The sequence below is a fragment of the Colias eurytheme genome, chromosome 10 (assembly GCF_061535395.1).
Source record: "Colias eurytheme isolate Ceu_HAF_F1 chromosome 10, ilColEury1 Martin Lab GWU primary, whole genome shotgun sequence".
Lineage (NCBI taxonomy): Eukaryota > Metazoa > Arthropoda > Insecta > Lepidoptera > Pieridae > Colias > Colias eurytheme.
The window spans coordinates 2,588,793-2,605,381 of record NC_142989.1 but is presented as its reverse complement, the minus strand read 5'-3'; the positions used below and the strand labels follow the sequence as shown (position 1 = coordinate 2,605,381).

At 33.5% G+C, this 16,589-nt stretch overlaps 1 protein-coding gene across 1 annotated transcript in view; it reads left to right on the top strand.

Moving 5' to 3' along the window:
- pHCl-1 (pH-sensitive chloride channel 1) overlaps positions 1 to 16,589 on the top strand; it is a 41,243-nt gene that overhangs the window by 19,915 nt on the left and 4,739 nt on the right. Inside the window, exons 2-12 of the mRNA XM_090106169.1 lie at positions 7,268 to 7,353; positions 11,719 to 11,808; positions 12,695 to 12,783; positions 12,987 to 13,082; positions 13,852 to 13,916; positions 14,029 to 14,181; positions 14,288 to 14,438; positions 14,792 to 14,932; positions 15,448 to 15,522; positions 16,012 to 16,164; positions 16,372 to 16,524. Coding sequence (XP_089962295.1) covers positions 11,729 to 11,808; positions 12,695 to 12,783; positions 12,987 to 13,082; positions 13,852 to 13,916; positions 14,029 to 14,181; positions 14,288 to 14,438; positions 14,792 to 14,932; positions 15,448 to 15,522; positions 16,012 to 16,164; positions 16,372 to 16,524 — 1,156 coding nt within the window. The 5' untranslated portion in view covers positions 7,268 to 7,353; positions 11,719 to 11,728. The remainder of the gene's footprint in view (positions 1 to 7,267; positions 7,354 to 11,718; positions 11,809 to 12,694; positions 12,784 to 12,986; positions 13,083 to 13,851; positions 13,917 to 14,028; positions 14,182 to 14,287; positions 14,439 to 14,791; positions 14,933 to 15,447; positions 15,523 to 16,011; positions 16,165 to 16,371; positions 16,525 to 16,589) is intronic.

Here is a 16,589-nt window from a genome sequence, read left to right as displayed (position 1 = left end):
CCTAAATTAAAAAAGTGACGATCCGCTTGTAATAGCTTCACCAAATAAAAAATGAATGAAACGAAATACTTTATATACAAAAGAAGTCGCTGTTTACTTTGCTTTTGCATTACCAAAGGCTTCCCAAGCAAACATTTTCAAATAACAGATCCCAAGCCTCGTTTAACTCGCGCCGAAACAATTTGAGTGCGATCCGGACAGTAACAAAACAGTACATTACGGAACAATGGCTGTGTTGTGGCCCATCTTGTTTGTAAGACGGGATGATTTAATTAACTGTGCCTGTAAAATATACTACAACTTTCATAATTTCCAGGTACAATTTACATGTTTACGTGCTGTGAAACTAACCTAATGATTATTATTAGCCTAGTTGGAGATTCAGGTTTACGTTTTATAAATACTAATTTTTTTACCTACTTCTCTTCCCTGTTATATAAAAGTTATAATTTTCACATCTAAAATAAAGAGCCTGCTCCAAGAAACTATACAAAGAATGGCTGTTAAGATGTGGCACATGTAGAAATATTTAAAATATTACCTTCATGTTCAGGGTGTGCGGTAGGAATGGGATCAGAATTTTGCATACCTTCATCCCTTACCTTAAATATTTAGAATTCATTCCAAGAAAATATTTCATGACACGAACGTCATATTATTATTTATTCTCATATGACATCCACTGAATGACCCCTCCTAATTGAGCTATTTATTCTGGGAAAAATATATTTTTTTATATTTTTTGCGATAGATGATTATCAAAATAAAGACCATAGTTTTAGGTAATACAATTATAGTGAATGCCGGCCGGCTTCTATTATATTTATTAAATATTGAATGATAGGTGAATATTGGTACAATTAACGTAAATAACAATTATTGTAGATATCTACGCGTGCGTTACAACCTACCTACCTACCAAACGACGATATATAGATTTTAAATAAAGAATAAAGAAAATAAATGTACGCAGTAAAAATAAGCTATACATAGTCATTACATAGTGGAAAAAATATTTATCACAAAACGCAGCAAAGTCTACAAAATAGCTACAATATTTCCTAAAAATTGCGATCTCATACGATATTTCTAAGTCACGTTGTTGGTTCTTATTATGAATGTACGTGACTCATGTGTTAATATTGTGTATAATAAAGGCACCAAATTGCTCCGTGTACGTTTAACATGTACGATATTTATTTATACTACAATAATATGAATATAGTTGTTAGTAAATAACAGTGCCAACAGCCGATAGGTGAATTTCGTAGCACCGTAGGCAAGTAAGTAAGTAACATTCAAGATTGAAATTTCAAATAGCTGTTTCAACTCGTTTTCATTTTATGAAAGTAAATATTTTATCAGGCTATTTCGTTCCAGTTTCTTTTTGAAATAACAATAGGAAATAAAAAGAGTGTCGAGTACAAAACGAAAGGGTCAAGATTAAAATTAACTCAGAACATTACATAAGAGTTGCGGAAAGTTTTGATAAGCTAAGTGTTCTTGTGCAGCAGTCGAGCTTGGAAAATGCTGACTAAAAGCCCTCTTAAGACTTTACTAAGAACCTATTGACGGAAAGTACATAAGTAGTTTGACAAAGATTATATTACAAATTGTCTGACAACCTGTGATGTTTAGATATTTTATTATTTATTACCTGATGATCGTTAATAAGCTTATAAACAATCATCGGGTTTTTATCGATAGGTACTAATACATATTAAAAAGCTGAAGAATTTGTTTGTTTGTTTGAACGCTCTAATCACAAGAACTACTGGTCCGATTTGAAAAATTCTTTCGGTGTTAGATAGCCCATTTATCGAGGAAGGCCATATATTATATCATCGCGCTAAGACCAACAGGAGCGGAACCACGCGGGTGAAACCGCGGGGCACAGCTAGTGAGTTATAAAGTCTGTTTTACTACGCATGAAGATTTATAAACCTAGTGGGAAGGCAATTTTTATTGATTAACGAAATTCACTGCTCAATGGCGACACAATGGCGATCTTCAAAAGAAAAAATTTCAGATTCTGAACAGAAGGCAATCATTTGTTTACTCTATCATCCATCGTATAAAACGTGACCACATTATGGCCAACTAAAATAAGGAAATCGTTTTCCGACAATGCTACCTACAAGCAATAAATTTGATTTGTATGTACCTATGTATAATAGGTAGGCCGTATAAAATTAATACATATTTCATATACCTACATAATTATTATTGGCATTCAGTGTGGTAAAAAGAAAACACATTCATAACTTATTTTAGTCACTAAATAGATTAATGATCCCTTATCATTCCCTTAACATTCATATAACATTTCAGAGAAAAAGTTTACCGTACAATATTTTATACGGTAACTTTTTCGCCAATATAAACATGTTGTTAAATATTAAACAAAACTGTTCTGCATCCAAATAGAGCGGACTAAATTCAGAAGCAATTACAGTTGACAATCAATCGATACGATGAATCTTTAAACGACTTCGCCGACCTTTGGGTCGAAAGTGTAACGAATGCGGTATTCTAAAACAATATGTCTTAAATCTTTTTGAACAAAATCAATAAGCGTAGCTAATCGCTTTACTTATATTAAACGACATAGTGATTAAACATTGACAAATAGGTGTTGCTTTCACCTACGAATTTCGAAGCGCTAACGCTAACAACCTTATTTTTTCAGATACATATTATATTATTATAAATAAAAACTAAATCATTAACTTCGTAGGTTAGGTAGGTACTAATTGTGAGGACTAAAATAGTATGAAAATTTGCATAAACAAATGATTCAGTTTCGGACAACGTGACTGAAGAATTTGAGGCAAGATTTGTGTCAAGTCACCCAGTCTGTCCGTGTAGAGCCCTTTTTGGACTATTATAATATACATTTTCTTATTTCACAATGGACCATTCCTATAAACCGCATCGGAACATCTCTCCTAGTATTACCAAGATTTCTTATTGTACTTATAAAAAGTTCGCAAATTGATCAACGTTATATATTTAATAAACAGATCATTTTAAAAGTATCATCACAAAAAATTTTATCGATGTAAATAATTAACTTTATTTCGTATTCTAAACTATTTTATTTCAGAAGCTATGAGTAATTAAATGTTAGTGTCATCTTTGTCAAAATAATATTTACATAACGTGACTCATGTGTACCAAAATTATTAATTGCTCTTTCAATGTTTTAACTTTTAGTATTATTTTTAGGAATTAATTGTGTTGATTAAACCATTAATTTAGGTATGTTCTTTATGTATCGGTTTGTCTGACATTTTATTAAAATTAATATAGATTATTACCATTCAGTTATTCAGAAACTTTATACAATTCTGGAATTATTCATATGGATAAAATACGCATTTATCATAGGATTTCTTTAACAGGCAACACGAAAATGCGATGCTATAAATCAGCCGGAAACGTGGGATTTCGTTTCGTGAGGTCGTTTGTGAAAAAAGCTCCAAATTTCTATCCGTACCATAAAAGATCTTTGATATCACGCTGAAGGAACTATTTTTTGCGATATCCGTTGAGATTGGCCGCTAAATTAGGATCGAAGTTGGGTCCTTTTATACTAAAAACGTAACGTACTATTCTATATTTTTCTTAATGAGTTTGTTAGTATTTGTTTTATCTATAATTGATATTGTCCAGAAATAGCTCAATGGTGAACTATCGTCTTCCTAAAATATATAGATTGTAGGTACCTATACAGTTTTCCGTTAATATACTTCTAGAATTATATAAGTTAAATAAAGTTCTACGTAAAAAATAATAATAAGGTAATAAAGTACTAAAAATGTACTTACCTAAAAGCTTTTCTGAGTCTAGGTCGATAAGAGAAGGGTAGAGAAGAAATACTGAAATATTAATGCGAGATTACCTCTTACAAATGTATAAAAATAACTCTACATTTCTTCAAAATTTTCTTGTGTGCTTAGATGCTAGCAGCTTCCATAAATTATGTTTTGAGAGGAAATTACCGTTTCCATTGATGGCACAAGTGAAGCAAACGAATCCAGTTGGGAATCGAGTTACGCTTTACTCGCTAAATTAAGTTCAGCGTCTCAACTCCAAAGTTTAAATTTATTAGATACGAATTAGCTACTTCAAGCAAATAGGCTATATTTGAACATTTTCAAATAAATCCAATTGTTTAAATGATTAAGAGCAGAGTTAGGTAATCCAATTGCGTTTGACTTCAAACATTATTACAGAATTAACTAGGCACCTGTTTAACATTATCAGATTTTAGTCAAGACAATATTCATAATAGACGATAGTAGTACCCATCTATTGACCAAAACATTTAGTGAATAATAATTCTTTTACGCGGCGCACACATATTCATCACAAAATATTGTATATTTTCCAGAAAAACGAAATAAAACGTTTATAATTAGGTACCGATTATTTATTGCAGATATTGGTGAAAACCTTATAACTGCGAAAATTCCATAGTTTTTCGCATTCAACGGGGCATTTATTCATGTCTTTTATCGGTGTGTGGAAAACATTAAAACACAATTAATACAGTCGCCTTGAAATCTTATAAATATCTCATAATCAGTCTCAATCAGAGTTCCACCTATTAATAACACTTAGAAATTATTATAGACGAATCGCGTTTCAAACGCGATTAAAGTACTAAATGTTTTATTTAAATAAGCTGGTTACCTAGGGTTTTGTTAGCCTAGAAGTGTACAAGGACTATATTTGTAACTACGTTATAAATATAAAGTTTATAATCTAAATACAAAATCTGTGTAAAGAACTTATTTGTTGCGAGTGTAATGTGTATTAATTGTAAAGCTTATATTATAGGTACCTAGTTATCGTCCTATCTGTGTCCCGAATCTAAAGATACCTACGTGCCCCATATAAAGGTTTATGCCAAAATCTACTACAATAGACTAGTACGGGTTGATGGATGTCATAGAACTTTTTCTGTGTGTGACATGTGGATTTTGGGTCGCCACGATGTTTTCCTTTACCAATTCGTATTCCAAGCGGGAATAAGGTTGATGCCGAAATATTGAAATATCCGTTTATTTTTCTTCATCTACCGATCGCCTGATCTATTTCATTAAAGCGGCGTCGGAAGCCTTAATCAATTAGCCACAGCTACTTCCTATTCTTTTAAGTGATCGTTATTGCAGATGTATAAAATCAGTCATATTAATAATATTATGAATAGTGTCGTCTTTTACACGAGGAAGTTCATTCCTGCGTAATACAATATGACTTGAAATTACGTTGAGTAAACTAGTGACAAAATTAAAGCAGATATGAAAGCACTATGGGAACATTAAAAGCACTCCAACAGCCCCCAGCACTTTATTGTTATAATGTAAACATTACAAACCACTGAAACATCAAACAACTTTATCCCATACTGAATAATAAACTAGCTCTGTGAATATCTTAAGAGTTAAAGCCGACGTCATCATTATGTAAAGAGCATTTTGTAGTTCAATGTATAAGTAGCTATCGCTTCTTGAGGCATTAACTTTCTTTTAAATTCTATATTATAATTTGTACTGACGTGAAGTTGCACAGATTTAAATAAACTCACTTTTATTAAAAATCGAGGAGATAAAGTCAAAAGTACCCAATAGTACCTAGAACTTAAGTCGTCGCAAATGTAGAGACGGAAAGTCGGACGTTAAGGTATTTTTCTTTTGTTAGAATTTTCAAGTATCTCATTTAGTAGGTAAATTAAATTAATAAAATAATTAATAAAACTAAACTCAAAAAATATATTTAAAATAGTAGACCTTAAAATATAACTTGAAACAAAATCTATCTACATTAATACAATATTCAAAACGGAATTATTTCCGCATTTTTTTCAGTGAAATGATTCACTAACAGTCCTAAAACTGTTATCTTTGATATGATAAATGTTCACAAGATATACACTCAAAAAATTATGACACAACGAGCAATTAAAAATTTGTCACCAATGAACATCAACGCCAGGAAATAAATAGTTCAAGTACACGTTCCAGTTGGCCCAGTTTGTTATTTTAACACTAACCCAGATCTTACAACTTGCCAACATTTCAGCTTATGAGTGCTACTACGGAACCACTTTTCCAATCACGTATATAACGACATCAAGACTACAATCGTCTTACGTAATCCTTTGTTACTGCACAGCGGGCATAGGCTTATTGCTTCTACGTAGAACACCCATACAAATGACTATATAGTGTAGGTGTACAGTATTGCCACAGATAATGTCAGTATTGCTACTGAAGTTCAGAGACAGTTTGGTACAAGATACAGACAACTATGATGAGGTCACTGGACCCTCACCGTAACGTAATAATTGAACACATTTACATGGTTAAAGTTTTGATTGAATCTGTCATGACATTTTAATAAGAAATAAGAGAAGGTCAGGTTATTATCATCCCAATTCCCATTAGGAATTAAAGATGTATTTAAACATAAGAATTGGCTGAATTGAACTGAAATTTCGAAGCATAAATTGGAACAAACGAAGTATTACCTAAGATAATAAAATAAACAATTAAAACAATATTACTGGAAACATTGTTGCAAGATACAAGTACAGTTAAGAATTATATTTTATGCGTGTATCTAGATATTGCCTTTGTTACTAAAATTAAAACAAGATCCGTTCAAGTTCGCTTTGAAAAGGCTTCTTTCTTTAACATTGAGAATAGTATTATCGTTGTAAACGAGTTTATAACGTAAATGTAACACTCCTTGTTATTTATAACTACTCAATACTCCTATTAAATGTGTGAATTATAACCAAATTAACGCAGAACATGAATACAATAACCAATTTTAGGTTAAGATCTTCGAAGTTAGTACAAATCACACTACTAGCAATATTATTTTTAATGTAATTAAAAAATAATCATAATGACTAATTTCAATATTTTCAGTTAATACAGTCTCTAGGGTCATAGCGTGCATTGCTTAAACGACATGATAAAGACTGTTCACCCTTGGATTAAAGTGAATTATATTTTTCATTTACAATGGACGATAACATTGTATCTTAATGTCGTGATATTTAAACGCAAATTGTTACAATTAAAACATTCACAAAGTAATTGTCGAGAACACAATAGAGGAAACGAATCTCGGTTGAACACATTGTTAACACTGTCATTGTTTTAAAAACCCGGAACGTATGAAAAGGGCTTTCCGCTACTTTCCCGCCAAACCCATTTTATTTACAGTGATAACATTTTTATATTTTTAGATAAACCGCCATGTGGGTGAAGGCGAAAAAGGTGTGGACAAGTTAAGGGATTCACATGCCGACAATATTCTGCAGTCAGCAGAAAGGTAAGATTCATTCAAATATTTATGATACGGGTAGAGATTCTGTTGTAAAACTCATACTCAGAATTGTTTCCTTTTGATTACGAGTGTTGATACAGAAATCTTACATTTTTTTTTAAAAGATTGGAAAATAAAAAGACGACGACACACAGCTTTTAGCAAGTATACCGCTGCTTAAACATAGTAACTAAAAAAACTTCAATAATATTAAAGGACAACACCTCCAAATATTATTAAGGTATTTCACAATATTTATAATTGTATGTTACACTGAGTTGCTTTAAGTCTAAATCCACAAACCCAACCTTTAATTTTGGTAACATTCATTTCCCAGGGGCTTGTCTACTTTCATTTTAATTAGAAGGTTGCGGGTTAGATGTATCTCCAACACCATTATGAGTATTTTGGGAACTCACGGTTATTTGCGTCTGCAAGTTTTTGAGTTGTTTTGTTATCTCTGCCACCATCTTGAGTGGAAAAACAATTGCAGTATTTGGAACGACTCATAAAAATACTGTTGTGTCAAACGGTTAATTAGTACCTAATTTCATTAACATATTAAAAAATATCCTACAAAATATTTTACTCCGATTTAAAATTCGAAAATAATACAAATCATTTCAAAAGAAACATGGCGCGTTTTCGCGCAAAGGTCGGTTCGGAAATGTTTTATGGAACGGTTAGTAAAAGCTGTATTAATAGCGGCCATCACAACAAAAGCACGAAGCATTCACGTTAAAATTTGTTCGTAGCAAAGTCTTTTAGCTGACCGATGAAAAAGGATTCATTAGGCCGAGTGCCCGTTTCAGCAACTCTTTTAATCTATATAGTTTCAAGCGTATATTTAATAAACAGTGCATTTATTGTGTTAATGGCTTCCATTATTTTGATTTAATTTTCGCAATTCATGTGATGAAAGTAGTTACGTTGCTGTCTTCGTTATCTATTAGATAAATTATAACCTAACCACGGACAGGCAACTATTAAATTTAAGTTTATAAATTTCTAAAGAACCTGATTCATTTAGATATTTTAATATTTGACATAAATTATCCAACTTCGAACTGTGTTTATTTATTTTTATAATATTTTTTTACAAGGTACTTAATGTTTCTACAATTTAACGCTTGATTTCCCTGTTAGAGCTTAATTGACGTCATACCATTTCATAGGTTCAAAGTAGGTCACGTATTCAATTTCAGGTAACATAAAAACACGTTAGAGCCCCCGCAGACCGCAGACTTTTTATCGGCAGATAGTTTGGTCGGGCTCTTAATCAGTACGCAGATATAAGCAAATGCGCACACTATGACGATTAGGTATCGGCCGATAAACAAGTTTGATGGGCTTCCCGATTCAATTCAAACTATACTGTCGGCAAACTATCGGCCGACTGTATAATCAGTATTGGCTCCCTACCACACGCGCAAACACGACGATTTTTTAGTCGGCCGACTAGGCCAATAGTTCAGTTCGCTCCGAGCTTTGACAGCGAATGGTCGGCCGTGCATGTTTTGTAAAATGGCGTCGCTCAATTCTCAGTCGCTTATTTCGGAATTTTCGATCGTAACTTTGATCGAGGAAGTCGAAAAACGCCCTCCACTTTATAAGAAAGACTTACGCCCGTAGCACACCTCCGCTGCGATACCATGACCGCGGAACCGCTAGATGAATTCCGCTGTGATCAAGTGTAGTTTGATTAGTGGAACCGGCATCGGCGAAACCTCATACGAGTCAGTCAAGAATGTGGTCAAGAAGCAACGATCGAAGCGAAATGTTTCGTTATCGGAGTCAGAGGAAGAAGAAATATTATTGTGGACTTTAACATTGAAAAGACATAAAACTCGTAGAAATTGGGTGCATGAGATTAATAAAAAAAGAAAGAAATTAGGAGAAAACCTACTATGTAAAGAACTCGAGTCCCATGAAGATCGTTTCTATACATATACATATGTATTTTTAGAATGACCCCTCAGAGTTTTGATGATTTACATACTCTTTTACAAAAATAATGTAGTTCCGCGTTTTATTTTTTTCGGTTTTGACAAACACAGGCGAATACAATGCGGCACCGCAAACAAATAGCGGCGTGAACGCGGTAGTGTGGCTGGCGTTAGAAGAGATCGGCGAAACCGCGCGAAGAAAGAGATAAAAAATAGTTAGATGTATGTGTTAGAACAGGCAGTTTCGCTACTGTTCCGCTTCTCATACACGGGACAAGACAGAGCGAAACTATTGCGGTTCCGCTGTTGCAGTTCTGCAGCGGAGGTGTGCTACGGGCGTTAAAAGAGTAGGTACTCTGTATTTGACAAGTTGGTTGAAGCTAGTTATGCTCATTCGATAAAAGGCGAAAATTTTTTCGGGTAATGGAGTAATTTGGAATGCATAGTGTAAAATTTTCCATTTTAATCTATCACTAAAGATAAGATGCACCCAATACTCTCGGGCTCTCTTTTTAATTTTCCTCCTCCGGTGTATGAGAGCAATAATAACAATTCTATACAATGTTTTATTAATTTTCATTGTGCGGTGTGACCACTCTTTTCAACAGTTGGTTAGAAACTAGCAAATAGTCGGCAGACTGTTGGATAGTTTGCGCACTCATAACCGACTGAACTGTTTAGTTGGCTCGGTGTGCGTACTAGCAGGCCAACCCGACTAAACTATCGGCCGATAAAAAGTCTGTGGTCTGCGGGGGCTCTATTATACAAAGTGACCTTGCCACACGCTATTGCCTTGCGATTCTATTATACAAAATCACAATAATTTAGCATAACAAGATCCTACTTTCTTCAATCGATATTTGCTGTAACATAAACTGCGAAGTGATCAGATGCGGCACAATCTCACAAATATAAGGAAAAAAATATTTTGGAAATATAATTATAACGTAAAATAAACTATATCACTCATTAAATGATTAAAAAGATTAAAACTTTGGCAGTCTCTGCTGCTCTGATGTTACAAGCCTTGGACAATAAGGGCGTATTCAGAAAGAAAGCTTGAAACTTATAAGCGCTTATAAGCGCTTATCGGCGCTTATAAGCGCTGGTAGCCCGCGCAGGAAAATATATGAACATGCGCTTATAAGCGCTGATAGGCGCCGACAAGTTCCAACAAGTTTCAACAAACTTGTCGGCGCCGATCAGCGCTTATAAGCGCATGTTCATATATTTTCCTGCGCGGGTTACCAGCGCTTATAAGCGCCGATAAGCGCTTATAAGTTTCAAGCTTTCTTTCTGAATACGCCCTATAGCTTTAACAATATTTACGTCGGTAGGTACCTAATCGTTATAATATTATGATACAAACAGTTATTTATAGCTTTTGAACAAATTATGAAATATAAAAACGTCAGGGAATATTTCCCTCACAATCTTTATTTTTGTAAAAAAAATATACTTTATACAAACAAACAGCTTTTTTTTCAAACGTTATAATATGTCATTTTCGTAACGGTCTATTATGCTATGAGGAAAATCGCCATGGAATAGATCAGTGAAATAGGTTAATATAATCAATATACATATTATTGTATACATGAAACATACGACATAATCTAATGCCAACCAAATGATTCGATCGGTGTAGGCACTTGACAGCTGAATGCTGATAGGTTTGCTGCGTTGAATCGAGGGAACTCCGATAAAATTTCATTAAAATACCGAAACGCGTTGCAATATTCACATGCAGTATGAAAAGCCAAACAAAGCTTGAATAAAAGATAAAATTGATTCGTCGATAACTTGCGAATTGTTTGTCGACATATTTTATTTACTTATAACCATAAAACTCGACAATTTAAAGTAATCTTACGACAATATTATGCACAGTAACATTCTAAAATATTTCTGATAATACCAATTGCGTACCTATGTTTGTTTAATTATATTTTACCGTCTGTGTTTCACTAGTTGAAAGCTTCATTATTGCTGAGTTACGTAAAATATTTTTTTACCCGGGTCAAACCGAGTGAAGAATGGAGGAAGGCGAGGTTTTGAAATAATTATATTTCAAATTAATGTAGCGAAAAAATAAAATACAGTCTATGAATAAAGTACCACTTATCATTCCTTTCCTTCATGTTTTATACAGCAAAAAGCTGTTAGCAGGCATCGATTATCATTAAGCTTATGGTATTTTTAGCTTTTACGATGAACGTAGAAAAATACCGTACGCTGTATTTTCTGAAATACTACTCTTCAGTTCTTTTATAAGACTATTAATTTTTAATTAGTAATAGCGGGATAAAGCTTCTTTACCAATGCCAGCTACATCTATGCTATAATGTATAAAGGTTATATGAAAAGATTGTTGTCATGTACTGAAATAATTACTGTAACGTAAGTAACTTTTTTTTTCATCTAGATGTCCTAATATGGGTTGGTTATGCGTGGTGGCACGCGCCGGAGCCTTCTTCCTAATGCTCACCAGAGTATCCGCGCTAACGTCCGACATGTAAGTAATTACATATTTTATTCTACTATTACTCTAATAATTATGTAGTCCAAGAGCTAAAATTAAAAAATCAGATAAATTGAGCGTACATTAATGGTTAAGTGGAAGGTTTTTTAGGTATCTTTGTTACCTGTTTTTATCGTATCAAATTTGTAGCATTATGTTTTCAATGCACTTAATCAAACTAACATATTATTAGGTATCTGTAGCACATCATGTATTACTTTTTCCTGCAGTGGATGCTACTTTAAGGCAATATAAAACACGCTTTTAGCTCACGTAGTCCTATTAATGTAAAAGCTGTTCAAAACAATCTACGTAGAAAACTAAATGTAAGATTCGTGACGTAAAATACATATTGAAATCTACTGCGCGATAAAATATCAAGCTTCACTTTATTAAGGAACTCATATATTTTCCCTATCTCCAAAAATTACATGCTGAATTTGATCGTAAATATTCTCACGAAAACGTCGTGAAGATCATTTAACGAGTAAATTTATGCCGTAGAGATAGCACTCGTAACATGGGGTTCAGAAATATCACAACTCGAGTTAAAGACCATAATGTTATATGAATGGCATAAATGAGAGCTTGGAAGGACAGGCGAAGGGTGGCGAGGCGTAGCTAACACGGTCTCTGAGGCCGTTCAACCGTGAAGTATTATGATACATTTATAGAGCCGGGAGCATGAAAATACCATAAATTACAACGCTACTCACTACGTATGAAGATTATTCTAAGTTTAAAAAGACCTAAACTGAGTGACGTTGATAAATAATGTCAGTAGTTGTCCTACTGAGAGACGATAAACAGAAAAAGCTTCATACGAAAAACACTATACATAATATATTGGAGTTCATAATAATGAAATTTATTTTTATAGCTTTGCAGCGGGAAAGTCGGACAAAGAGATACTGGACAATCTACTGAAGAACTCCCGCTATGATAAAAGACTGCTACCGCCAGTAGACGGTAATTACTTAATTAATTGATAATTCTATTTTTGCTTCTCTCATTATAATGCACATTACCAAATTTTATATAGGCGTAGCTTTGTTAGCTATCATTTAAAACTTTTAAATAGCCAACTCAAGCTTATTACTAAAACAAGAAAATACTCTTTTCTTATTTGTTCCACTAATTTAGCTACGCTTATACGCATTGTCACATTGCAGATCCAGTATTCTGTTGTGGTCTTACGACGCCGAACGACACTCTAGCGCAGAATAGAGTCGGCCTCTCGTCCCTTCGGCCCCAATCGCACAACCGTGGTGCGTTCTGCTTAATGTTTATGAAAAGAGAAATGTTCTAGAACCTTTCGTTTTGTGTGTTTACTGTTCACTCCGTACGAGCCCTACTGCACGTAATGTTTAATGTTTAAATTTATTCTTATCACGCAATGTAGGTTGCTTTAGATTAAAAATTTATGTACACGTACTTTTACTTAATTCTCTGCACCTATTTATGTCCTCTGAAACACGTTTGCGTCACTTAATCTATGGCTTATTCTCGTTTCAAAATAATGTGTATTTATTGTGTTGAATAGTTATAAACGCCAAATGTTATTTGTGGAATAAATATAAACTGTTATTTTTCTCTTTTCACAAACATTTAGTAGATATTTCAAATCATTGGCATTTTTAAAGTAATAAACCGGGTCTGCAATGGTGGTTTTCTCATAAACTTTATCGACACGGGCATTATGACTCACGCTTTATAAGCAAGTCTTTCTATTTCATAACTTTCTCTCTTTCTTAGTTAATCCTATTAGCTTGTATACTTTTCTAGCTGAATAATTTACAGAAGTTTATTATAATCCCAACACGTTTCTATTAAGTTGTGCATGATTGTATTTCTTTTATTTTTGGTGTTTCTAGCAAATGTTAGTTAATGTATTTACCTATTTTATGTATAAACAGTAGTGCGATGTTAAATTAATCAAATACTTTTAAAAATGTTGTAATAATGAGCCAGTTATATGTTATATGTAGCAATGAAGGGCACATGAAATATACTCAATATGAACTTACTGGTTTTCAGGTGTCCTCACGGTAAATGTTAGCGTGCTACTTCTTAGTTTAGCATCACCAGATGAATCTAGTCTCGTAAGTCTATCTTCTGATTATCTTGCATGTTAATTTTCCACTTCTCCTTTGTTATTTATATTAAACGTATACATATATTAACTAACGTTATCCTTAACATTTATTTTTTCAGAAATACGAGGTCGAATTCCTTCTGCAGCAGCAGTGGTATGATCCTCGACTTCGTTATTCAAACCAGTCTCATTACGACTATCTAAACGCTATACATCATCACGAAGACATTTGGTTACCAGATACATATTTCATTATGCATGGCGACTTCAAAGTACGTCTTACTGTTAGCGATATATTCTCCATGTAGTTGACCTAAAATTTGATTTTAGGATTGTATGTAAAAACAGTTTACATTTTAATATTCCATTGTCTTTCAGGATCCAATAATACCGATGCATTTTGCGTTACGGATTTACCGCAACGGCACAATCAACTATTTGATGCGGCGGCATCTCATTTTGTCCTGTCAAGGCAGTCTCAACATTTTTCCATTTGATGACCCATTATGTTCTTTTGCACTAGAAAGTAGTGAGTAATAATTTACATGTCGATGTTTATAACTCTTTATTTATTTTTCTTATGTAGTTGCATAACGCGTTGATGTTAAATTACTTTTTAATTTCCATGGCCAAAATGGTCATCTATTTTCGGTGAATATTTCATAAGTTATAAGTTGTTCTTTATATTTTATTACCTATGAATTAAGATTGAAATCCTTTTGCGATATGACTCTACGATAAATACTATTTGTGGGTTAAATATTAATATGTTATAATTGATGAATGAATTCTAAGTATCATTGCCTGATGTGGTGTACAATAATCTAGCTGGAATTATTAGAAATGTATTAGGTATATAGTAAAATATCAAAATGATTTCAGTTTCTTATGAGCAGTCAGCAATAACGTACGTTTGGAAGAATGACGAGGACACGCTGCGGAAGTCACCGTCGCTCACCACACTGAATGCATATCTTATACAGAACCAAACCATTCCTTGTCCTATAAAAGCTAGCTGGAGAGGTAACAAACACTTTTTTATCACTAAACATGCCAACATTGCTTCAAATGGAATTATTTACATCAAAAATATATATAACCGCAGTTGTGCCTATATATATCGGCCCCAAATTATGTAGCTTAGTATCCCAACATCAATGTTTTCTTTGTTACAAGCACAACCTTATTCTTTGCACAGGGGAGGATATCGTGAATCAATAGAATATTCTGATTAACTCTTTTCAGCTTGGTCTTGTTTCGTGAAATTTTACTTTTAAGTTAATGCATTATAGATTACATTAGATAATATATTAGAGTGTATTTTTAATAGTAATAGCTTTCAAAAGTATCATATGGCAATAGAGTCGATGGTTATTTTGTATATAGCGATTGGTTAGTAGTGATCGATTGTCGCATGTTCATTTTTCATCCAGACACTAAGTATATGTTTATAAATTTCATTTATTAAATATAAATGTTGCATAAAGTGAAATAGATATAGAAAATAAAGAATAGTTCGTTCACATTTTTGCAAGCAGCTGATGGTATTTCACTTTACGAGGATGACGAAGAGCTGACATGTAATCTTTGCCAGAGACGCTTTGAGGAGCAAGGTACTTGAGTCGCACCGGATAAACTAAAAACGAGTCCGGTGATATCGTTATTAAATTATATAGCCCGCTTATGTACGAGTAAATGCGCTGTTGTGTTAGCGAGGAAGTCGATCGAGACGGGGCTAATAGTCAAACTTTTCATTACCATTTTCACTTGACATTTACGTGTTATTATTATTTTTTAATCGTGTGCACGTAACTTTGTGTAAATGCACGTGTTAGATTCTCGTTTTATTTTAATTGGATACTAAGACATTTCACAATAATGCTGACACACTCAATAAAGTACACAACACGCATTACTCTTACAAGCAGGATTGTAGAGTTTGTGAAAGTTTTTTTTGTTTGTAGTAATTCTGTAATACAAGGCCACTGAATGGAGTTATTTAGAATTAATAAGCATTCACAAGAATTTTAATTTCAAGTGTAATAAAAAACGGGAATCTTTTGAGCATGTTGCAGACGTTACGAAAGCTATTCAATCCACAGGTAACTACAGCTGCTTAAAGGTGGATCTAATTTTTACAAGAGACCGAGCATTTTACTTTACCACAGTTTTTATTCCTGGCATTATCCTGGTGACCTCCTCCTTCATCACCTTTTGGCTGGAATGGAACGCAGTACCAGCCCGTTCCATGATAGGTAAAAATGGCTGGCAATTGGAATGTTCTCGGTCTTGAAACTGTTGTCTTCTTCTCTAAGTATGTAGATGTGATGCGGCTGCCATAACACGCTCCTCTCTCACAGGCGCTCGATGCTTTATTGTTGGCAATGTAAAGTAGATGTACATCTAGGGAATGCCTTAATCACGAACGTAGAAAGTATTTTAGAAATTGCTTCGTATTTTAGGTAATTACAGCTGCCTCAGGGTGGACCTTATCTTCACACGGGATAGATCATTTTACTTCACAACAGTTTTCATTCCTGGCATCATTTTGGTGACATCATCGTTTATTACTTTTTGGCTGGAATGGAATGCAGTGCCCGCTAGAGTTATGATAGGTTTGTTCAGTTCTATTTTATTTGCTCATTATATATTGATTTCAATTTACTTTATTATTATTACC